Source organism: Adiantum capillus-veneris, chromosome 12 (genome assembly GCF_014529385.1).
Source record: "Adiantum capillus-veneris isolate H3 chromosome 12, ASM1452938v2, whole genome shotgun sequence".
Classification (NCBI taxonomy): Eukaryota; Viridiplantae; Streptophyta; class Polypodiopsida; order Polypodiales; family Pteridaceae; genus Adiantum; species Adiantum capillus-veneris.
In genome coordinates, this window is record NC_140942.1 from 108745917 (window position 1) to 108772084 (window position 26168).

A 26168-nucleotide genomic window follows, 5' to 3' on the forward strand; every position below is an offset into this window, starting at 1 on the left:
TCACAGTTAGAGAACGAAACTGTTCCACGCATGTGAATAGGTTTTGGGACGTTCTCTTGGAAGTCACCCCGTTCAAAAAGATTGAAGATTCGGAGAAGATGCGCAAGTTTGAAGCAAAATTGCATGAAGCCTGCCAAAAGGCTATGAAGCTTTACCCTCGAGGTAACTTGCAAATACTTATGGAATCAGCTCGCATAGCTGATGGAATACATGACAAGGGTACTCCTGTCATCTTTGTTCATCTACATTGCATGCACAGTCTTTGAGGAAGACAAGATTTTTTCCAATCACTTTACATGGAATAGGTATGTTCATGGTTTTGTGTTGGAAATGGTTTCATGAATTTTCAGCCATGGAGATTCTTGAAGAAGAAAGAAGCATGACTCTCGACGCAGTTGAAGCATCGAAGGAAACTCGGAAGACTTTGTGTCGCTTTCGGCGCGGCCCAAAGAAGCAAGCGTTGCAGACCTTTATGAAGTTCAAGTACCGCACGACCCACACATCAGAGTGGACCGACGAAGAGTCCCTTCCAAGATTCCGGATGCTATTGGCGATCTCCCTCGACGCCCTACAGTTCGGTACCAGTAGCTCACTTTGAAAAGGAGGGGATGTCACGTGACACATCCAACCCTATGTGTCCGTGGACAAGCTACAGCACGACAAGGGTTCAGTCAGTCCAATCAGTCTAGATTTAGAAGTGTTCTGGCACTTTTGTGAGTCTGTTCGCAGACTGTGCATGTCCAGACACTTGGTATAGATGCATATCCTCTGGTTGCACACAGCATGATCATAAGCATTCCCATCAGAATCCTTTAGGGAAATTTTCCAGTGCATTTAGCCTATTTTCCCTATTTTTGACATTTTTCACTTATTATTTTTTAATGACTTTTGTTGGAAAGTAGGTAGAGCGAGCAAATTGAGTAAGTTTGTATATAAGCAAACCTAAACTAGCACTAATTGGCAGAAGAGGCAGCAGGAGCCCAAGCTCAACAGGCAACTTCTCAGCAAGAACCTTGGTGGATGTTCCTCCTCCAAGCAAGAAGATCCACTTCCCTAGCGTTTTCATCAGAAGACCCATCACCAAACAGTCCCAGTCAGCTAGAGTTTTCTGCAGGCTTCATCGCCAAGGAACTCCTCAACCTAGCGTTTTTGCTCCAGTCACATCATCGCCAAGCATCCCCAGCCTTAGCGTTTTTAGCATGTCAAAATCGCCCTCAACCATGGCGATTTTCAGCAGGTAAAGATAATCAGTTTTCAGCCCTAAGAACCATCAGATCTAAGCCCCAAGTAGCAGAAGATTTTCAGCCATAAAGACCAGCAAAATCAGCGTTTTCCACAGCGTTTTCAGCAGTAGCAGATTTCTGCCAGCAGCATTTTTGGACAACAGTTCATAAGCGTCAAATTTCAGCCCTTAGGTCGGTCTCGCCATCCCCGTCATCGACACCGACATAGCCTAGACTTGCATTAGTCACATGCATTCAGTTTGTACCAGTTTGTGCAATCAATAGTAGACCACTCTCTCCGACGAGAGTGGGGCCTTCGGAGGAGGGTTTTTACGTCTCTGGTGTCGTATTTCTCTTCTCTCTCTATCTCTCAGTCTCATACACTTTCACGCACAGTGTCCATTCACTTTGTTTATGATAATAGCATTCTCTCATTAAAGACGGAAGGCTCTCCCTTCCATAAGAACAAAAGGAACCTTGAGCACAGTTCGGAGCACTTATCTTGAGCAAAGTTCAAACATTCTTTCCGCTACACCTAACAACTCCCAGGAAGATGGAGCAAAGCACCTATCATGCCAAGCAGAAGGCTCTCCATGAACAGCCTACCTCTACTTTTTCTTCTCAAAAGAAGAAGAGAACCGCCTCCGATGCAGAAGCAAAGCCAAATCAGCCCAAGAAAGGAAAATATCTCTCTTGCTGAATTGAGAACCTACATGAGCAAAGGAAGATGCTTCAAGTGTGGACAAATTGGACGTATAAAGGGTGATTGCCCTACCAAAACCTCGCAACCACTTTCTTCCAATGCAGTGTCATATGTACAGGGGATACAACCAAGGATGGCAAAGAAAGAGCTCTTCTCAAAGCATGGGATAGCATCAACAACCAACGGGCTCTTATTCTGTTTGATCCTGGGAGTACAGAAAATTTCATATCTACAAAGCTAGCTAATGACCTGAATTTACAGCCCAACCGTTTTGGAGTTTCTATTCAAGCACAATCTGCTTTCAAAGGGCAGAACCCGAGTTCTACTCCAATCATAGGGAAGCTGAATTTAAAGGTCGACAACTACAAAGATCAAGAGTCTTTCTTACTAGCTTCACTTGAAGGGTGTGATGTCATCTTGGGAATGCCTTGGCACTACAAGATGCATCCCATTCCTGACTATGTTCAAAAAACTTTATCCTTTGATCATAAAGGGAAGCAATATCTTGTACTTGCGGATGCAGGTGATTGGCGTATCCCCATCGCCAATCACATTGCAATCAAGAAAGTAAAGAAAAAGTGTGTTTTAGCGTACTTAATTTTTGCAAGAGAGAGAGATATGTCTGCTTCACAACTTTCTTCCTCTTTAGAGCAAAAAAGAATTAAGTTATTAGAAAGTTTTAAAGATTGTTTTGCAGATGAACTTCCAAATGAACTCCCACCTTCTCGACCTGAGGATCATACAATTGATTTGATCCCATGAAGTTCTCCTCCAAATCAGCCCCGTTATCGCGTTAGTTTAATGCAGCAAGAGGAAATCCTCAAGCAGGTTAACGAACTTTTGGAGAAGGGCTTAATAAGACCTACTACTTCTCCATATTGTTCACCTGTCTTGCTAGTACAGAAAAAAGATGGCACATTCCGCATGTACATAGACTATAGATCTTTAAACAAAATCACAATCAAGAATCGATTCCCAATCCTTCGGATTGATGACATTCTTGATAAGTTACAAGGAGCAAGTGTCTTTAGTCGTATAGACTTAAAGAGCGGGTATCATCAAATCCACATAGCTCCTCAGGATGTGCATAAGACTTCATTTAGAACAACCTTCGGGTTGTATGAATTCTTAGTGATGCCTTTTGGACTCACTAATGCACTAGCCACATTCAACAGAATGATGGATAGAATCTTTCACTCATATAGAAAATTTACAAGAGTTTTCTTCGATAACGTCTTAATCTTCTCAAAGACGGAAGAAGAACACTATAAGCATTTCGCATTAGTGTTTTAATAATTACGCAAACACAAATTATTTGCGAATGCTAAGAAGAGTGAGTTCTTTCTAAAAGAAATTTACTACTTGGGCTATATAGTATCTAACAACCAGGTGAGAATGGACCCTGATAAGATTCAAGCAGTTATAGAATGGCCTACGCCAACTACAGTACATGACATACGAAGTTTTCTCGGCCTCTGTTCCTATTATCGGCATTTCATTCAAGCCTTTGCCGCCATAGCGGGTCCTCTCCATGATCTTACAAAGAAGCGGATTCCATTCCATTGGGGACCTGGACAAAAACAAGCTTTTGAAAAGCTTAAGTATCTACTCAATCACGGACCTGTTCTCACCGTCCCTGATCTTCCCAAACCTTTCAAGGTGTACTATGATGCATCTGGAGATTGTGTAGGAGCAGTTTTGAACCAAGAGGGTCACGTCATAGCCTACGAAAGTCTGCGCCTTAATGATGCAGAGTTGCATGCTTCCATTTATGAGAAAGAGCTAATGGCAATAATTCATGCTCTTTGCATTTGGAAACATTATCTGTTGGGAGCTGATTTTATAATCAAAACAGATCATAAGAGTCTTCGCTACTTTCTCACACAGAGAGTTATCAGAAAAGCAGATGAGATGGGCCAACTTTCTTCCAATGTTCCATTTTCAAATTTTACACACTTTTCGAACAAAGAATGCGGTTGTAGATGCTCTCTCCAAGCGTCCAAAGATCAATGCAATGACAACAATTTATCATGAGGAACTAGAATCTCTCAGTGAGATGTATCCTCAAGATCCAGACTTCGCTACAATGTGGGCAGATCTTCAAGCTGGTCACTCAAGGCCACCTTATTCCATTAGGGATAGTACATTGTATCGTCAACAAGCAATATGCATAGCTCAGCCCTTACGACAGAAGGTGATGGATGAAGCACATAATTCTCCTTATGCCAGGCATCGGGGAATTGTTGGTACCACTAGTGCCCTGGAAAGATATTTCTTTTGGCCTACACTCCGGGCGGACATTGAAAAATTATGTACATGAGTGTTTAGTATGCCAAAAAGTTAAATATGACAGACATAAAGTTTATAGCAAGTTCCAGCTACTCCCTGTGCTTAACACGCCATGGGAAAGTATTGCCATGGATTTTATTACGGATCTTCTTAGATCCAAGAATGGAAATGATGCAATCTGGACTATAGTAGACAGATTCAGTAAGCAAGCACATTTTCTTCGAGTTAAGAAGACGATCAAAGCTGATCACATGGCTAGAATATTTCTAGCTCAGATTTTTAAACACCATGGATTGCCAAAAACTATTGTCAGTGATAGAGATCCTCCCATGACTAGTTTATTTTGGCAAGCATTGTTCGAGAACTTGGGAACTAAGCTTGATTTTTCGTCAGCTTATCATCCTCAAACAGATAGTCAAAGCGAAATCGCTAATGCCACTCTTTTAGACCTCCTCAAAGTGTTATGTTTCGGAAAGACAATTCGAATAGGAACAGTACTTACAGTTAGTTGAGTTTGCGTATAATAATACCATACATTCCTCAACTAGTAAAGCTCCCTTCGAAATTATTTATAAGAAACCACTCTTACTTCCTATTATGGTTACCAAAGAAAACATCTTTGCCACAGATGAATTTGTGCGCAATATTGATACTGCCTACCAACAAGTAAAGCAAGCGATTCTTCGTACTCAAGAGCAGCAGAAGAGAAAAGCAAACAAGCACAGAAGGAAACTCAATCTTGAGAAAGGACAATATGTCCTACTTAAGTTTGACAAAGCTAGATTGGAAAAACAGGTCGGCAAAGGGAAAGTTGTTAAACTTTCCTATAGATTTTACGGCCCTTTCAAGATTACAGATAAAGTCAACAAAGTGACTTTTAGATTGGATTTGCCTTCTCATTGACGCATCCATAATGCTTTTCATGTAAGTCTCCTCCGACCATATGTTGGTCCTCCTCTAGTGGCGCCGGTACAAGAAGATCATCGAGAAGTCAAAGAGACTGAGGAAATCCTTCAACCTGAACAGATAATACACCACTCTCGGAGACAACTAAAGTCTGGGAGCCTACATCAAAAGTATTTAGTCAAGTTCAAGAATTACGCCCCTTTAGATGCAAAGTGGATGATGGAGTCCGATCTCAAGGACTAGCCAGACATCTTGCACAGTTATATTAGTTATATTGACGCCCTACAGTTGAGGTCAACTGTTTAGAACCAAGAGGGATGTAGCAATGTCAGACTTTGTAAAAAAAATAATTAATTTATCTATGAGGAAATAATTTTCTAATTAGTTGTGTGCTGTCACGTGCACATCTAACCCTATGTGTACGTAGACAAGCTACTTCATGACATGGGTTCAGTTCAGTTGTGTGTTGTACGTGCACATCTAACCCTATGTGTACATAGACAAGCTACTTCATGACATGGGTTAAGTTCAGTTAGCTTAGGAAGTGTTCTGGCACTTTTGTGAGTCTGTTCGCAAACCGTGCATGTCCAGACACTTAATGTAGATGCATATCCTCTGGTTGCACACAGCATGATCATCAGATTTCAGTCAGAACCCATTAGGAGCAGTTTTACAATGCATAGACCTATTTTAGCCATTTTTCACTTATTATTTTTAACCGACTTTTGTTGGAAACTAGGTAAGGCAAATTTAGTAAGCAAGTATATAAGTAAAGCTAGCGCTAGCATAATCTGGCAGAATAGACAGCAGGAACAACTTGTTCAACACGCACCTTCTCAGCAAGACCCTCCCGGCAACAAGCCTGGTGTTTTTCAGCAGCAAAGCCCAGCGTTTTCAGCCATCACCAAGCCCTGGCGTTTTTGCATGGCAGATCAGCCTCGGCAGTAGCAGAACACAGCAAGACACCTAGCATTTTTGCAACTGCACAACTTTCAGCCCTAGAGTTTTTGCATCGGCATGACAACGTAGCGTTTTGCAAATTCTCCGCAACAAGACCGCAAACAGCCTCAACGTTTTCAGTTTTCAGTACCTAGAGACCGCAGTAGAAGCCCCGTTCTCGCAGCAGATCCTCGCCGCATGGTCAGATCCATCGAAGTTTGCAGTTTCACCCCGGAAAACGCAGATTTCAGCATATGCATTTTCAGCGCGTCGTCGTCACATCGTCGCCATCGACATCGTCACCGACATAGAGTCAAAATTCAGCAGATACAAGATTTGCAGATTTCAGCCCTTAGCGTTTTCAGATTTCAGCCTGTCTCATCGTCGTTCTCATCATCGTCGACATCGTCGGCAAGTCCAAAACATTGTAGAGATTTGTGCAATCAATAGTAGACCGCTCTCGCCATAGAGAGTGAGGCCTTCGGAGGAGGGTTTGACAGCATTCTGGTGTCGTATTCTTCTCTCTCTATTTCTCAGTCTCAGCACCATCATTCACAATGTCTTTCACTTTGTTTGTATTCATTTGCACTCTCTCACTAAAGGAAAGGAAGGCTCTCCCTTCTATAACTAAAAGGAACCTTGAGCATAGTTTGGAGCACTCATCTTGAGCAAAGTTCAACATCCACTTCCGTTGCACCTTACATGTGCACATCAGAATAGATCTAGTAGTTCTAGGGCCTCAGGTGTGCCCAAATTTGGGCCAGAGCACCTCAGGGAGACCCTAGCAGAAAATACCCTGAAGCCCTAGTGATTGGGAAATTGGGTCTTCAATAAAGGGGTAGATAGTAGCCTCAGATTTCAGGCTCAGAAAATTATGCGCGTCAGTGCAAGCACAGGATTGAGATGGGGTCCTTAGAACAGTAACCCTAAGGCCTGAATTATTTTTACGGCCTTAGGATAAGTCAATTAAAATATTTTCAATGGTTTGTGCTGGACCAAATGGCCGGACAAGTGCGAACAGGTAATGCCAGAGCAGTGTCGGTACGGCATTGTGCTAGGGAGCAGCTAACATTTCACTAGTAGCATTTGTGTGTGCAATTGTGAGTTAATTTGCACATTTTATTAATAGCTTAGAGACTTTTAAAATGTAAAAGTTGAATGGTTTTTAAGTTTTTAAGCTTGACACACTTACCAATGCAAAATGACTCTCTCTCTCTCTCACTCTCACTCTCACCCTCCCTCATTCTCTAGCGCCCCCTCTTCTTGCTGGCTATTTAGGAGCACCCCCTCCCCGTCTTCACAGGTTGGCATTGCACCTATCCCCCAAAAGTGAGCGTGCTCTACGCATCGGAGCTCTCCATTGAAGCTAGAGAATCAGCCCTTGTGGTGTATGTGGAGTCTTGGAGCTCCCATCACCTAGAACAAGGTTTCTCTTGATCATAAGCAGCTGTGGGGGAAGATTCATCGCGAAAAAGTAGAAGGAAACTCTTTCTTTTACGCCTAACTGCTGCAAATTCTCTGTTTTCAGCACCCTAATCACCTCTACTAGGGTGAATTTCAGCAAAGCACTCATATCTAGTTCTTCTCTACTTACACTACGCATACACAAAGTTTGGTGCGATTTCATCGCGAAAAAGGTCTCTATTTCGGCATTGGAACGTGCTCAGGTAACATTTCCAGGTTATGTGCAGAAAATTACAGCAAGCATGTGTGCGTGCATTTTGCGTGTTTCTCCCTTGTTTTTATTGCAAGAATGATTATGCATAAAGGGACATAGTTAGCGGAAGGCAGACTCTCATTTATGAGAGCTTCCGTGGAGTTTTGTGGAAGATAGACTCTCGTTTACGAGAGCTTCTCAAAATCTCGCAGCAGAGGGAAAATCCTCTCAGTAGTTCTCTCACTCTCTCAGTCAGAAGCAAAAAAGAAAGAATAGAGGACGGGCTTTTGCCCCATTCCTGTGCTTGTAAAGATTCTCCCTTTTAGTAACAAAGATATTCTCTTTATGGGGGCCAACTTCTGGTCCACAATGAAGTGTCAAGCTTTCTCTCTCTCTCTCTCTCCAATTCTCTTGAGTATTTGAAGTACAATTGAAATTTAGTTTACGCTTCCGTATTTTTGTGACAGTAGTCAATACACATGCGCCAAGAGCCATCCTTCTTCTGCACTAGGAGCACTGAGGAGCAAAAAGGTGAAGAACTAGGCTGAATCAGCCCCTTCTCGAAAAGCTCCTCAACTTGGCCCATAATCTCTTTCTGTTGAGCCGCACTAACCCTGTAAGGAGGTCTATTTGGTGGGCTACACCCTAGCACCAAATCTATCGTATGGTCCGCAGGCCTCTCCGACGGCAACTGTGACGGTAATGAATCAAAAAAATAGTCATTAAACACTCACAAAAATGCTGACCTTTCTTTATCTAACACAGATAAATTTGACTGACAATTATCTGAAACATCACGTACAAAAATCAAGTACGCAGAAAGATTATTTTTAATTACAGAAGTGATAGAGGAAGCAGATATAATAGGGACAGACTCCCCTTTGAGCTTTACATCCAAAACATAAATTTTGCCCCTATGCTGAAGGGTGATCGTTTTGCCGAAGACATCCAGCACACCACGTACTCTGAACATCCACGGGATTCCCAGTAGTGCATCACACCCTTCCAATGGCATGATATAGAACTCTTCAGTGTCCACATACGACTAAATATGTAAATGCAATTTTCCAATAATGGGAGTAACACACTCTGAGTAGCCAGGACATGCCAACCTTACCTCCGCCGTGTACCCCAACTCTTCAGCTCTGATGCCCAGCTTCATAGCTAACTCTGGTGAGATAAAGTTTTCTTTGGCACTTGGATCAAAGAAGATGAGTGTCGTCTGATCTCTGACTTTACTCCAGCACACCACGTACTCTGAACATCCACGCGATTCCCAGTAGTGCATCACACCCTACCAATGGCATGATATAGAACTCTTCAATGTCCACATACGACTAAATATGTAAATGCAATTTTCCAATAATGGGAGTAACACACTCTGAGTAGCCAGGACATGCCAACCTTACCTCCGCCGTGTACCCCAACTCTTCAGCTCTGATGCCCAGCTTCATAGCTAACTCTAGTGAGATAAAGTTTGCTTTGGCACTTGGATCAAAGAAGATGAGTGCCGTCTGATCTCTGACTTCACTCCATGCTCTACATAACTCGCTGGTATCTTTACTTGGCCTGTCACCCACCATATCCGGCACCAAACCTGTCGTGGGCTTAGGCTTCTTTCCTTTCTTGTCCTCTTTATCATATGAGTCAGTTGGTCTTTTCCTTTGTGGACAATCTGCAACAAGTGACCAGGTTGCTCGCATATAAAGCATTTATTCTCAGCCATTATTCTCAGCCATCAAGACCTTCTTTTCCTCGAGCGACTTACGTACAAAAGGCTTCCTTTTCTGTTTCTTTGTCTGCACTCTAGAAGTCTCGCGGCTGAGTCCTTGTCCTTGTTGACCTTTTCTGACACCTGTGACGCTCCAGGAGCCGTTTTAACAAAGGGCTTCTTTGCTGAATTTTTCTTTTGCTGCCTCCCTCTCACGTTGCTCAGAAACCCACTGTCCTCTCCCTTGAACAAGGCAAGACCAATGTTGCCAACTTCCATAAGCTGAGTGAGGGTAGCCACTCTATTCTTTGTACAATAATCTCGAAGCCCTTTAGGCAGCCCACAACAATACTTCTCAATCTGCTCTGTCAGTGGCACAAAGCTGTAGGAGGTTATTGAGAGCAACGCTTTACAAAACCTCCGATTGTACTCCTGTAGGCTCTTGCAAGTAGCCGCAGTGAGTTGGTGCCAATCTGTCATGACATCAGCTTCAAATTCATTTTACAGCCACGTTGATGCAAACATTTTCTTGAGGTATATCCATGTGGCGGGTGCCTGTCCTTGCATCAACAATGTCGTCCACCATATAAGCGCATTGTCTTTCAAGAAAGTGGCAGCTTTCCTGACCTTTGAGGCCTTTGTAAAATTCCCTCCCGCATAAGCGGTATCAAACTGCTGGAGGAAAGTACGAGCCTTTGCCTTATCCTCAAAGCCCCTGAAAGTGCTTTTATAGCTGCACCACCTTCTTTGTAAGCTTTTGGCTTTTTCAATGCCCCCAAATTGTCATAGAAAATTGTCTGCAACATGGGCACTCTAGTAGGATCATTGGCATTCCTTGGCCATTGACATTTTGCGTCGTAAGTGCCATATCTGGCTGTTGTCCAGAAAACCAGCCATGCCAAAATTGCCCTGTGGTACCCCAAACTGGCCCTAATTGCTCTGAAAGCCTTGTTGCATGCCGATATTACCATGCAGGGGGTTTGGCATCATGCCTTGCATACCCCTAAACACTGTTCCTGGCATATACTGTTGTTTTTCAGGCGCAGAATCAGTCGTACTTTGGAACACAGATCCACCCCCGAAATACCCAAGATGTACCGTGAGTGGTGGAAAAACCTGATGCATTGCCTGGAAATTGGTTCCCTATCCATTTAATGCAACATGTGGACTCTGAAAGGTGGCAGGCTGAACTGGCAAAACTTGTGGAATTGGCATCCTAACCACCTGTTCATGGACAAAAGGAACCTGTCTTGGAGCCCCTGACTCCGCAACGTGTGAGTGCTCCCTATCCTGTTGGGACACATGAAGTACCTGGGCATGAGCCTCATCCGGCTCTACTGGCTGTGTGAGCTGCCTTGTCTGTTGTGGCACTGGTGACGCTTACAAAAACTCCATAAACCTTGGTTTTTGCACCAGTCAAGAAAACACGTTCACAACGGCAACTAACTGAATCTTGAACGCATCATCCTCAAGTTGCCCAGTCATAAAGCCCTGCACTGAAGGAGCATTCACATCGGCAAGAGGTACAGACAGGGGTGGCAGTGACCTCTTGCCAACCTCAAACACTGTAGGAATTGCCTACCTGTCCTGCGAAGAGGAAACCTCTTCCATAATGCCTTTCCCTTTGTCGTCAAATGTGTAATCCCGCCTTCCTCTACTCTATGTCTTCACCAAAAACAAACCGAGGCTCACTTCTTGAGGAAAAAATGATTTTGTCCCCGCAACGGAACCATGAAACTGGCCCGTAGGACAGTAGACTTTGGCTTTCACCCGAAACTTTACTTCAAACTTTAAAACACAGAGAAACTTTGCAGATAGAACCTATAACGGGAATCGACACTTCAACACACACAGCTTGGAAGCTCGAGCGCTCCAAGCATACGCCGACAACCTATTGGCCCCAAAGACTGGTGCCCCTTTCGGTATTTCTTCATCTTTAAGAGGGTAAACAGTTACAAAGCTGAGTCCTAGGGATCTTCACCTGTATCCAACTAGAGGGCACCTGTTCTAGAAAAAATTCGGCAACATAACGGCTCCAAAACTTGCTCAGAACAAGCCCCCTTGCCTGGACTCGCTTCCAATGGCATAAACCCTCTGTTTTCAGCTCAAAAACAGTAATTACAGCTCTCTGTAATTACTGGGATTTCACCTCTTTTCAGCCCTAAACACCCCCATTACTGTCCTCTAACAATGGGGCACTCTTCCCAATGCTTTTGGCATCCATATGGCTGAAAAAAAGTCCAAAAACAGCACATAACCAGTGCTGAAAATGCACCTGTACGGGGAGGTTATTACCCTCACCAGTGCTTGCTTTTGGAGTAGCAGTTAGCTACTCATGTTCCTGCTCAAAGAGGCTCTTGTCTCCGCACAAAAGCATATGACCACACAACTGTACATAGGTCAAATGAAAAGCCCTCTTGTGGGGCATCACATAACTACACGGAGGGGAGAGAGACAGAGAAGTGAATGCTATGCAAGGCTTCAGTTCTTGCACTTCACCATACATAGAGGGTAGGCAAGCACACAGTAGCTTTGGTACCTGTAACAATCAAATGGCACTCATGCATAGTTTTCCCGTTTTGTACCCTCCGGTCTAAAAATATCTCAACCGGTTGCTCACTTGACTTAGCGACAGAGTAATGAAATGTTCCTCTTGTCATTCCAGAGCTAATGACGCAAACAGATTTCATGGTCCAAAATAGCAGTTCCCTAAATTTTAGGAGATGCTTCCATGGGACTTCCACTAGTCATCTGACCATCTATCACCACTGGGACCACATCCAAAAATGCAATGTAGCCCAGTTATCGGGTGATCTTCTTTTCAAACTTTGAGTAGAGCCTAGACATACTTTTACTGCTCGAATTCCAGTGCTGGTCGGCCCGACCAACTCGTGGCAACAAGGCCTGCCCGTTTGCGGGTGAAACTCTCGGACGTCGGCCGTTTCACACTAGCCATACAGTGTCCGCCATTTGCAACTTCAAAAAGAGGGTCCCAAAAATTAAACAAAAATCAAGGGAAAGAAACCAGCAACTAAGGTTAGCAATTGCCACGTTCTCATGACACCCAGAAGAGGAAGCATTGGTTTGCAAGGTGGTAGAAGCTCTGCCAAAGCACGGAGTTGCGATGTCGAGAAGCAGGTGGTGATAGAGATTGAGGCTATAGTAGAAGAGACTTATGGAGTCTGCTAAAGGGGATGTGGTGTCTATAGGTGAGCTTGCGGATGAGGACTTGATCGCTCCTTTTGTAGATTTAGTGGTTTTGAATGTGCTTGATGACAAAGAGAACGAGTCTATAGATGATAAATGGGTTTTTGATGAACATGATGTTCCAATTGATCCCTCCCAGCAGGTTTATGTTGACAAGGCTCTAAGTAGGATCAAGGCTATGAGAAGCTTATTAAGTGTTCGCAATCAAAGAGGCAAGAGGCGGAGCAGGCAGTGTTAAAAGACACCTCTCTGGACACTCATGAGGCAGAGAAAATCGACCGAGGAGATGTCTCTCTCGTACTATAGGGTATATGCTTTGATGGTGATTCTGCTTTAGGATGGAATTATGATGGCCTTGCAGCTACAGGTTTTGATGTTCAAACGGACAGCATCACCTTGTCTGCATGCTCATGTTTTTGTTCCAGATCTTTGTGTTCAAGATCTACGCTGGAAGGGGATATTCTATTTGTTTGGGATCCAGGAGGATGTTGGTCTTCAAGTTGAAAGGCTGAGAGCTTTCAAATCTAGTGAATTCCATCCCTCAAACATTCAAAAGTCCCTTCAGCCAACAGTAGCTAGGGACAGGTCATCAAGGTGGTTAGCAGCTTCAAAATCAAGAATCCAAAATTAAACAATTTTCAATCGAATAACAAAAAAACCCTTCTTTCTCAAAACAAGTTTGGCTTGAGTAAAGGGGGGGTTTTATGACCTTCTCGAAGTCAATCAAAAGGTCCTCATTCCTTTTGATGGGAAGTTAATTTTTGTTGTTATGAAGAGCAGAGAGAGAGAGAGAGAGAGAGAGAGAGAGAGTTAGTTAGTTAATGTCACTTGGCTTCCCAAGCTACCAACCAACTAAGGCATAAGGGGAGTATCCCACCAATTCACTCATATCTGAAGAGGGGTAAAAAGATCCCAAGGGGGACAACCAAGGTCCCAATATAGACAGAAAGAAACAGTGCTCTCTAAGCATAGAAATTCTTATGAGAGGGGAGAAGCCCAACAACCTAAGCAAGAGAATTTGATATCCAACGCAAGCACAGTCATAGATCTCAAAAAGGAGTACCTCAAGACAGGCTATGTCATAAATATAAGTACCTCAAGGTAGGAAAAATCTAAAGAAATAAACCCTTTTATGCATGAAGTTAAGTCACAATTAAAGGTAGCAAAGCCTTGGGATGAGGGCACTTCTAGCAGCACAAATATGTGTACGTGTGTGTGTGTGTGTGTGTGTGTGTGTGTGTGTCATGAGATATTTGAGTTTGAAGGCCCATAGCCAAGCCTTGAAATACTCACGTATGCGCGTGTGTGTGTGTGTGTGTGTGTGTGTGTGTGTGTGTGTGTGTGTGTGTGTGTGTGTGTGTGTGTGTGTGTGTGTGTGTGTGTGTGTGTGTGTGTTTTGGGAGGGGGGGGGGGGGGATATGAACACAAAGTATTAAGGCCAAAAAGCACATAATTTATATGAATATAGATCATTGTGGTTGTGACATTTTAAAGTATCCTTTGACTTCTGATGAGTTCACTACATGCCTTTTCACATGCGTAAAATCGGTTCAATTTCTTTGAAACTCATGACTTTCCAAAGTCTCTAGAAACTAAAAGTCAAATTTATGATCCCCTTTAATGTTGTGACCCTTACATGGATATAACCTACTATATAAAGCTCAAAGCGGTGCATGTTCCATCCACTTAAAGCTCTTCTGATTATGCCTGTTGCCATAAAAGTCATATGCATGGATGCTCTTTTTCTCCAAGGTTGTAAATTGCATGGATGCTCTTTTCCTCCATGAATATCTCCATTAGCAGTAAACCGCCCTTGAGAGAGAATAAATGGATAGTGCATGGGTCATGACAAAAGAACTGGGATATTCGTGAAGTGAATTCCTTGTGAACGGCACAATTTAGACCAAGCTTCTTAAGGGTAAGCTCTACAGGGTGGCTAAAATGGGCTATTACTTCCCATATTGCAGTACCACTTATCAACAGAGCTAATACGCAATGGCGAAAATTTAAACCTCAATAACACCTCTCTCTCTCTCTCTCTCTCTCTCTCTCTCTCTCTCTCTCTCTCTCTCTCTCTCTCTGTGTGTGTGTGTGTGTGTGTGTGTGTGTGTGTGTGTGTGTGTGTGTGCGCGCGCGCGTGCATCGCGTACCTTGGACGTAGAAGCAGTCGAGGTCGACATGCGCTATCACTCGCACCTCTGCAGGCTCTGGTCTCGCCACTGGCATCGCTTCCACCCTCGAATGCCTGCTGACTGGCTGTGGGTGGCGCGAAGCACTCTTAATCAAGGGCAGACCAGATGAACGTAATGGACACAACTAGGCCTAGCATCATGCGCTCTCACAAATCCAAGCGTCAACTAAAAGAGTTAAACTAGGCCTACAAGGCAGTACTAGTAACATTTTGGGCCACTCTAAAATGTTAACCTCTGGCCAATGAGAGAAGGACATTTGGCATAATTATTAGACATCCGAGCTTGCGGGCAAGCCTAAGGGCCAAGCATTGGTAGACTCTTTCAAATCAAGGAGTATGCGAAAAGGGTTAGCTTAAGCAAAGCACACTCTTAGCTTGTTGTTGTTCTTTTGAAGACATACTTTTTGTCGCAAGATTTGCTGATTTTGACTAGTTTTTGTGCATATTATATATTGCAAGAGCGCAATGACAGAACTTGTTTATGCAGGCACCAGTTGTAGGATCAATCTGCTTGTGATTGAGTGGCTACTTCTTAGAGCTGAGGGCTTCAAAACCTTGAGTTGAAGCACCATTCAAAATTGAAAGGCCATGCATGCAAAAACAGTTGAGTGCCAATCATAAAATGCAAGTGCTTGCACCTTGAAGTCTTGTGACGTAACAAAAGATGCTGACATGGGTGAGAGAATTCTCGCTCAGATTGCTAGTCGTGGGTTGTTTGAGTAACATGTCGGGTTTCTTGGTTCTTCATCCTCCATTAATTTAATAATGAAATCAAAATTGTCAAGCTTTTTTTAGCAACACAAAAAGAAATTAAATGCCGCTTCTAGATGAGGCTGAGGGCTTCAAAATCTTGAGCTAGAGCTCCATTCACAAGGTGAAAGGCCATGGTTGCAAAAATAGTCAACCGCCAATCACAAAATACAAGTTCTACCTCATTAGTGCTCCGAAAACTTCTATGGCATTGCCATGGATGATAGGATTCATGATCAAATGGCTAGTCAAGGGTTGTAGATGGCGGGGACACTCTCATATGAAAGGACACTCTCATACGAATGTTGGAATTAGGGTTGCAGAGAAACACACACAGCTTGGAGAAGACGAAGGAAGCTCAAGGCACACAATAGAGAGTGTGTTACTTAGTGTGCAATGGAAAGATAGATAGCCCTAGAGTGATGGGCGTATATACAATGCTCGGGGGAAAAAACCTCCTAAAGAGGGAAAAAATGCCCCGGCGGTCCTAGTGTGTCACACACATCACTACCACATGTATATGGTAACAAATCCCCCCTGGAGTGATGCGGTGAACGAGAGCTAGCACATGAGTAAAGGGAAGTGCCATGCCTTGAGGACATGATCAGTCCACAAAGGGGAGTAAGCCCAAAGCTTTGCGAAAAGCTTCAAGCTTCTCACGAGACAATGCCTTTGTGAAAAGATCTGCAAGGTTGTCCTGTGTTGGCACATAAGCCAAGTTGATCTCACCTGTTGAGAGCCTCTCCTTGACATAGTGGTAATGCACCTCAATGTGCTTTCTGCGAGCATGAAAAAGTGGGTTCCTCACAACTGCCAATGCGCTCTGACTATCAGTGTAGATAGTGTTGGCAGTGTCCTGTCCAACACCCAAATCAGCCATAAGGCGTATGAGCCATACACACTCAACCGTAGCTGTGAAGACTGCCTTGTACTCAGCCTCCCAACTTGAAGTGGCCACAGTAGGTTGCTTCTTGCTCGACCATGATATACATGAACTACCAAGCATGAAACAAAAACCACTTGTGGACACTCCTGTGTCAAAACAACCAACCCAATCTGAGTCCAAAAAAGCATGTAAGTCTGGTGGCAATGATCCCCCCTTGGGATAAAACAAGCCAAGATGTAAAGTGCCACTAAGGTAGCGAAAAATCCTCTTGACAGCCTGCCAATGCTTAGACCCTGGGCTATGCATAAATCTGCTGACCTGTGAGACTGAAAACTGAATATTCAGCCTCGTGTTGCATACATAAATGAGGCATCCAATAGTAGTTTGGTAAAGAGTGACATCAGCAAGATCGCCAGCATCATGTAGACTCAACTTCAAACCTGTTTCCATGGGAGTGGCAATAGGTTTGCAATCCTCAAGTCCAAACTTACATAGCAATGTCTCTATGTAACTTTTCACAAGGCAATACCACCATCACACTGCTTAAACTGTATGCCCAAATAATGATGCAACAGCCCCAAGTCTTTCATCTTGAAAGCAGCATTCAAATCAGCCTTAAATTCACCAATATGTCTCTCATTTGGTCCAGTGATCAGCAAATCATCTACATAAAGAACCACAATGAGAAGAACATCACCCTCATGCTTTACATACAATGTGCTTTTTGTTGGAATGTTTTACGAAAGCCTTGTTTGACCAAATGAGTGTTAGCTTTCTCATACCAAGCACGAGGAGATTGCTTCAACCCATACAAAGCCTTGTTACATTTGCACACTTTGTCCTCTTGTTCTTTTTTGACAAAACCGCGAGGCTGCGTTACATAAACTTCCTCAAATATGTCACCATTCAAGAAAGCAGTAACAATGTCTGATTGATGTACATCCCAACCAAAATGAGCTGCCAACGCACATAGAAAACGCACAGTAGTCATACGACAAGTGGGAGCAAAAGTCTCTTCATAATTTATGCCTTTTTGTTGTGCATAACCCTTTGCAACAAGTCGAGCCTTATGGCGATCGATCTCACCATCCGGCTTGTGTTTCAACTTGGAAACCCACTTCGTACCAATGACCTTTTTGCCAAGAGACAAATCACATAAAGTCCATGTGTCATTTTCTATAAGTGCATCATATTCTTATTGCATGGCAGCCATCCAATTTTCTGAATTCTGTGCTTCATCAAAAGACAGAGGTTCCTCAACATCATGTAAGCTAGACATAGCCAAAGCATAACAATCTGATGCATAAGATGCATGGTGAGAGCCTGAACGAGTACGAGTAGACGAAGGTGCATCCAATTTACTGTCACGCAAAGTGTGCACCAGCCATTTTGGCATACCTCTAGCCTGCTCATTTTCAGCCCTTTCCTCATCATGTACATCTGCATCAATAATAGGCTGATCTGTAACATTTTCACAAACCCCCATAGGCTGTACATTTGCCTCATTGGAATTTACATTTGAACTTCCACCACTGAAAAGAGGTAACAAAGTGTCATAAATGTCTTGTGAGCTTACATTACTGTCTCTAGTACATGACAGCAAGGGCTGAACAGAATCTTCCACAAACACTACATCCCGTGAATCCAAAATACGCTTTGTTTGCGGATGATACAACCTGTAACCTTTGCTTTCAGCACTATAACCAACAAAAATACATTTCACAACCTTATCATCCAATTTTTTGCGCTGTGTTTGTGGCACCAAAGCATATGCCAAACAGCCAAAAACACGCATGTGCTCAATAGAAGGTTTTCTATCATGCCATGCTTCATATGGAGTAATAGACTGCAAAGCTTTCGTAGGACACCTGTTAAGTACATAAGTGGCACACATGATGGCCTCAAGCCAAAAAGAATGCGGTAAAGCTTGACTTTTGACCATACATCGTGCCATTTCCGTCAGTGACCTGTTTTTCTTCTCAGCAACACCATTTTGCTGAGGCGTATAAGGCACTGTACATTGGTGTTTTATCCCACGACTAGCCAGAAATGCATTGAATTCATGAGACATATACTCCCCCCCTCGATCGGAACAGAGGGTGCCCATAGTACATTTCGAGACATTTTCAGCCATAGCCAGAAATTATTTGAAGCACATAAAAACTTCGGACTTTGCTTTAAGCGGAAATAGCCATGCATGCCTGGAGTAATCATCAATAAAAGTCACGAAGTAAAGGTAATGGCCCAAGGACGGAGTTTGCATGGGCCCACAAACATCACTATGCACAAGCTGCAACCTGCATGTGGCCCGAACTGAACCATCCTTTGGAAATTTAGAACGCTGCATCTTACCCAAAATACAGCCTTCACAAACATGTTTGACAGGTGCTTCAAGAGGCGGCAAAGAAGCAACCATATCAGATTTCTGCAAACGCAGCAAACTGGCAAAATTCAGATGACCAAAACGTGCATGCCAAAGTTTTACATCTGAAATAGCCCATGAATCTGCAACTGCATTTGTAAAATTTTGTCCACACTTGTCATACAAAGTGAGCTTATACAGCCCACGACACAAAAGCCCAGATGCAACAATTTCATCACCAAAATTGAGATCATGAACTATACATCTGTCATCCACAAAATTGACTACAAGTCCAAGTCTAGCAAGTGCAGATATAGACAAAAGATTCTTCTTGATCCCAAGTACATAAAGTGCATCAACAAGTGTGAAGAATTTCCATTTGCAGCAGTAAGCACAATCGATCCAAATCCCTAAGTCGGATAAGAGGCATTGTTGACACAAGTGACTAAATTCCCATGAGGGACAAACTCGAGAGAGGTGAACAATTCATGATGTGAGGTAATGTGCTTTGTAGCACCACTGTCGAAATACCACGTATGTGAATCTTGTTGGAATTAGGGTTGCAGAGAAACACACACAGCTTGGAGAAGACGAAGGAAGCTCAAGGCACACAATAGAGAGTGTATTACTTAGTGTGCAATGGAAAGATTGATAGCCCTAGAGTGATGGGCGTATATACAATGCACGGGGGAAAAAACCTCCTAAAGAGGGAAAAAATGCCCCGGCAGTCCTAGTGTGTTCACACACATCACTACCACATGTATATGGTAACAAATCCCCCCTGGAGTGATGCAGTGAACGAGAGTTGGCACATGAGTAAAGGGAAGTGCCATGCCTTGAGGACATGATCACTCCACAAAGGGGAGTAAGCCCAAAGCTTTGCGGAAAGCTTCAAGCTTCTCACGAGACAATGCCTTCGTGAAAAGATCTGCAAGGTTGTCTTGTGTTGGCACATAAGCCGAGCTGATCTCTCCTGCTGAGAGCCTCTCCCTGACATAGTGGTAATGCACCTCAATGTGCTTTGTGAGAGCATGAAAAACTGGGTTCCTCGCAACTGCTAATGCGCTCTGACTGTCAATGTAGATACTGTTGGCAATGTCCTGTCCAACACCCAAATCAACCATAAGGCATCTGAGCCATACACACTCAACCGTAGCTGTGAAGACTGCCCTATACTCATCCTCACAACTCGAAGTGTCCACAGTAGGTTGCTTCTTGCTCAACCATGATATACATAAACTGCCAAGCATGAAACAAAAACCACTTGTGGACACTCGCGTGTCAAAACAACCAGCCCAATCTGAGTCCGAAAAAGCATGTAAGTCTGGCGGCAATGATCCCCCCTTGGGATAAAACAAGCCAAGATGTAAAGTGCCACTAAGGTAGCGGAAAATCCTCTTGACAGCCTGCCAATGCTTAGACCCTGGGCTATGCATAAATCTGCTGACCTGTGAGACTGCAAACTGAATATCCGGCCTCGTGTTGCATACATAAATGAGGCAGCCAACAGTAGTTTGCTAAAGAGTGACATCAGCAGGATCGCCAGCATCATGTAGACTCAACTTCAACCCTGTTTCCATGGGAGTGGCAATAGGTTTGCAATCCTCAAGTCCAAACTTACATAGCAATGTCTCTATGTAACTTTTCTAACACAAGGCAATACCACCATCACACTGCTTGACCTGTATGCCCAAATAATGATGCAACACCCCCAAATATTTCATCTTGAAAGCAGCATTCAAATCAGCCTTAAATTCACCAATATGTCTCTCATTTGGTCCAGTGATCAGCAAATCATCTACATAAAGAACCACAATGAGAAGTACATCACCCTCATGCTTTACATACAATGTGCTTTCTGTTGGAATGTTTTACGAAAGCCTTGTTTGACCAAATGAGTGTTAGCTTTCTCATACCAAGCACGAGGAGATTGCTTCAACCCATACAAGGCCTTGTTACATTTGCACACTTTGTCCTCTTGTCCTTTTATGACAAAACCGCGAGGCTGCGTTAGATAAACTTCCTCAAATATGTCACCATTCAAGAAAGCAGTAACAATGTTTGATTGATGTACATCCTAACCAAAATGAGCTGCCAATGCACATAGAAAACGCACAGTAGTCATACGACAAGTGGGAGCAAAAGTCTCTTCATAATCTATGCCTTTTTGTTGTGCATAACCCTTTGCAACAAGTCGAGCCTTATGGCGATCGATCTCACCATCCGGCTTGCGTTTTAACTTGTAAACCCACTTTGTACCAATGGCCTTTTTGCCAGGAGGCAAATCACATAAAGTCCATGTGTCATTTTCTATAAGTGCATCATATTCTGATCGCATGGCAGCCATCCAATTTTCTGAATTCTGTGCTTCATCAAAAGACAGAGGCTCCTCAACATCATGTAAACTGGACACAGCCAAAGCATAACAATCTGATGCATAAGATGCATGGTGAGAGCCTGAACGAGTACGAGTAGACGAAGGTGCATCCAATTTACTGTCACGCAAAGTGTGCACCAGCCATTTTGGCATACCTCTAGCCTGCTCATTTTCAGCCCTTTCCTCATCAAATACATCATGTACATCTGCATCAGTAATAGGTTGATCTAAAACATTTTCAGAAACCCCCATAGGCTGTACATTTGCCTCATTGGAACTTACATTCGTATTTCCACCACTAAAAAGAGGCAACAAAGTGTCTGAGCTTACATTACTGTCTCTAGTACATGACAGCAAGGGCTGAATAGAATCTTCCTCAAACACTACATCCCGTGAAACCAGAATACGTTTTGTTTGCGAATGATACAACCTGTAACCTTTGCTTTCAGCACTATAACCAACAAAAATACATTTGACAGCCTTATCATCCAATTTCTGCGCTGCACTTGTGGCACCAAAGCATATGCCAAACAACCAAAAACACGCATGTGCTCAATAGAAGGTTTTCTATCATGCCATGCTTCATATGGAGTAATAGACTGCAAAGCTTTCGTAGGACACCTGTTAAGTACATAAGTGGCACACATGATGGCCTCAAGCCAAAAAGAATGCGGTAAAGCTTGACTTTTGACCATACATCGTGCCATTTCCGTCGGTGACCTGTTTTTCTTCTCAGCAACACCATTTTGCTGAGGCGTATAAGGCACTGTACATTGGTGTTTTATCCCACGACTAGCCAGAAATGTGTTGAATTCATGAGACATATACTCCCCCCCTCGATCGGAACGGAGGGTGCCCATAGTACATTTCAAGACATTTTCAGCCATAGCTAGAAATTGTTTGAAACACATAAAAACTTCAGACTTCGCTTTAAGCGGAAATACCCATGCATGCCTGGAGTAATCATCAATGAAAGTCACGAAGTACAGGTAATTGCCCAAGGACGGAGTTTGCATGGGCCCACAAACATCACTATGCACAAGCTGCAACCTGCATGTGGCCCGAACTGAACCATCCTTTGGAAATTTAGAACGCTGCATCTTACCCAAAATACAGCCTTCACAAACATGTTTGACAGGTGCTTCAAGAGGCGGCAAAGAAGCAACCATATCAGATTTCTGCAAACGCAGCAAACTGGCAAAATTCAGATGACCAAAACGTGCATGCCAAAGTTTTGCATCTGAAATAGCCCTTGAATCTGCAACAGCATTTGCAAAGTTTTGTCCACACTTGTCATACAAAGTGAGCTTATACAGCCAAGGGCACAAAAGCCCAGATGCAACAATTTCATCACCAAAACTGAGATCATGAACTGTACATCTGTCATCCACAAATTTGACTACAAGTTCAAGTCTACCAAGTGCGGATACAGACAAGAGATTCTTCTTGATCCCAGGTACATAAAGTGCATCAACAAGTGTGAAGGAACTGCCATTAGCAGCAGTGAGCACAATCTTTCGAACTCCTTGAACTGGATAAGAGGCGTTGTTGGCACAAGTGACTGAATTCCCATGAGGGACAGACTCGAGAGAGGTAAACAATTCACGATGTGAGGTAATGTGCTTTGTAGCACCACTGTCAAAATACCACACATGTGAATCTGCAGCAACTGACAAGCATGCATCATGGACAACAGGATTGTAAGTGCACTCTGCGCTAAAAGCCCATTCTGCATCAACATCAGCAACACAGTCTCCTTTCACAGAAGACTCAACAATGGCTGCATTTGTAGTGGAACCAGCATTTGCAGTGGAACCACCCTCTTTCTTCTTAGCCTCTTTGGCCTTCAACTTAGGACACGACTTGATCAAGTGATCATTGGCTTTACAATAATGGCAACGCATCTTCTTTTTGCCCTTATCACCAGAATTGCTAGACGAAGTGCTGCCAGCAGAAGCATTAGGAACATAATTTTTGCCACTCGCAGCAGAACCATAAGAAGTGGCTGCATTACTGTTACCACCCTTTCTTTGAGAAGCAATAAAATCTTGTTCAACTGCACGCTTTCTAGTCCTGTTTTTTCTGGACAGTGACTCTTGCAATAGCAATGTGCATAATGCATCAAACTTGACAACTTCTAGATTTCCTTGGGTCATCAGTCTCCAAGTACTAGCAAAAGTCTGGTAGGAATCTGGTAAGGCATCAAGAACTGTCTGCACAAGGGAACTGTCTGAAACGACTTCACCTACAGAAATAAGCTGCTCATTGATATCCTTGACACTAGCAAGGAAAGTGTCCATATCATCTTCCTCATGCATAATCTTCGACTCCAGCTCTTTACGCAGCAAAGCAATTTTAGCCTCATTGCGGCTTGCATAAAGACCTGCTAGAATATCCCAAGCCTGTTTTGCAGATTTTTCAGAACGGATGTGAGGAACAATGGTGCGCTTCACAGACAACGCAATCAATGCATGAGCCTGCGCATCCTTAACATCCCAACGAGCTTGTTCTGCCGTAGGCAAAAAAACTCTAACAGCTGCAATCCTTGCAGCAAGACCTGCAACATCCTCAGAACCAGGACGTACATCAATGCCCTGCACAATGTTCCAGACACCCTTTGACACAAGAACATGTTGCATCATATAAGCCCACATAGGTTAGTTGTCCCCATCCAACCTGTCCTCAGCAGCAAACATCTTGAACACATCTGTGTTGTTGTTGTCAGCCATGGTAAATGTTGCACCTGATGTGAAAACTGCCCGAAAATAGGAGAAATGGAGCGGGAACAACCTGTTCTACATAGCACAAACCGTAGAAGACTATAAGGCACCTGTTATGCAGAAAACGGCACTGACAAAAATTCTGCACAAAATGACAAAATAGCCTGTGCAGTACTGCATGTAGTGGAAACGGAGGCCAAAATGAGTCCAAATCAAAATTCTGAGCAGACCAAGCTCTCTGAGCCTTCCCAAAAATTTTGTCAACCTACGAACGCTCGCCAAAGCTCATTGAAATCGGAGAAAGTGAGCAGGCGTGTGCTAGAGCAGCTGGCGACTAAGCCCGGGAGGACATTGCCTGCTCTGATACCAATTGTTGGAATTAGGGTTGCAGAGAAGCACACACAGCTTGGAGAAGACGAAGGAAGCTCAAGGCACACAATAGAGAGTGTATTACTTAGTGTGCAATGGAAAGATTGATAGCCCTAGAGTGATGGGCGTATATACAATGCACGGGGGAAAAAACCTCCTAAAGAGGGAAAAAATGCCCCGGCGGTCCTAGTGTGTTCACACACATCACTACCACATGTATATGGTAAAAAATCTGCATCAACTGACATGCAGGCATCATGGACAGCAGGATTGTAAGTGCACTCTGCACTAAAAGCCCATTCTGCATCAACATCAGCATTACAGTCTTCTTTTACAAAAGACTCAACAATGGCTGCATTTGTAGTGGAACCAGCATTTGCAGTGGAACCACCCTCTTTCTTCTTAGCCTCTTTGGCCTTCAACTTACAACACTGCTTAATAAAGTGATCATTAGCTTTACAATAATGGCAATGCATCTTATTTTTGTCCTTATCACCAGAATTGCCAGACGAAGTCCAGTAGAAGCATTGGGAACAGAAGTTTGCCACTCGCAGCAGAACCATAAGAAGTGGCTACATTGCTGTTACCACCCTTTCTTTGAGAAGCAATAAAAGCATGTTCAATTGCACGTTGTCTAGTCCCGTTTTTTCTGGAAAGTGACTCTTGCAACAGCAATGTGCATAATGCATCAAACTTGACAACTTCTAGATTTCCTTGGGTCATAAGTCTCCAAGTACTAGCAAAAGTCTGGTAAGAATCTGGTAAGGCATCAAGAACAGTTTGCACAAGGGAACTGTCTGAAATGACTTCACCTGCAGAAATAAGTTTCTCATTGATATCCTTGACACTAGCAAGAAAAGTGTCCATATCATATTCCTCATGCATAATCTTCGACTCCAGCTCTTTACGCAGCAAAGCAATTTTAAACTCATTGCGGCTTGCATAAAGACCTGCTAGAATATCCCAAGCCTGTTTTGTAGATTTTGTTGAACAAATGTGAGGAACAATGGTGTGCTTCACAGACAACACAATCAATGCATGAGCCTGCACATCCTTTACATCCCAATGAGCTTGTTCTACCGTAGGCAAAAAAACTCTAATAGCATCAATCCTTGCAGCAAGACCTGCAACATCCTCAACATCGCCTACATCCTCAGAACCAGGATGTACATCAATGCCCTGCACAATATTCCATACGCCCTTTGACACAAGAACGTGTTGCATCATATAAGCCCACATAGGGTAATTGTCCCCATCCAACCTGTCCTCAACAGCAAACATCTTGAACACATCTGTGTTGTTGTCAGCCATGGTAAATGCTGAACCTGATGTGAAAACTTCCCAAAAAGAGGAGAAACGGAGCGGGAAAAACACGTGCTATATAGCACAAACCGTGGAAGATTGTAAGGCACCTGTTATGCAGAAAACGGCACTGACAAAAATTATGCACAAAATGACAAAATCGCCGGTGCAGACCTGCCTGTAGTGGAAACAGAGGCCGAAATGAGCCCGAATAAAAAATCTGAGCCCGAAATATTTGTCGACCTGCAACTGCTTGCCAAACCTCACTGAAAATCAGAGAAAGTGAGCAGGCATGTGCTGGAGCAGCTTGCGATTAAGCCCGGGAGGATGCAACCTGCTCTAATACCAATTTGTTGGAATTAGGGTTGCAGAGAAACACACACAGCTTGGAGAAGACGAAGGAAGCTCAAGGAACACAATAGAGAGTGTGTTACTTAGTGTGCAATGGAAAGATAGATAGCCCTATAATGATGGGCGTATATACAATGCTCGGGGGGAAAAACCTCCTAAAGAGGGAAAAAATGCCCCGGCGGTCCTAGTGTGTTCACACACATCACTACCACATGTATATGGTAA

General features: G+C 43.4%; 1 protein-coding gene across 7 annotated transcripts in view; it reads right to left on the minus strand.

The window, feature by feature from the left end:
- LOC147446300 (DNA polymerase eta-like) overlaps positions 1-14980 on the minus strand; it is a 204276-nt gene extending 189296 nt beyond the window's left edge. For 2 of the 7 annotated variants that reach the window (XM_086525560.1, XM_086525557.1), the window contains exon 1: positions 14786-14980. In XM_086525560.1, the coding sequence (XP_086381686.1) occupies positions 14786-14861 (76 nt within the window). In that variant the 5' untranslated portion in view covers positions 14862-14980. The remainder of the gene's footprint in view (positions 1-14785) is intronic. The other 5 variants (XM_086525555.1, XM_086525561.1, XM_086525558.1 and 2 more) reach the window with 4 other exon arrangements.
- Between the last annotated feature and the right edge of the window lie 11188 nt (positions 14981-26168).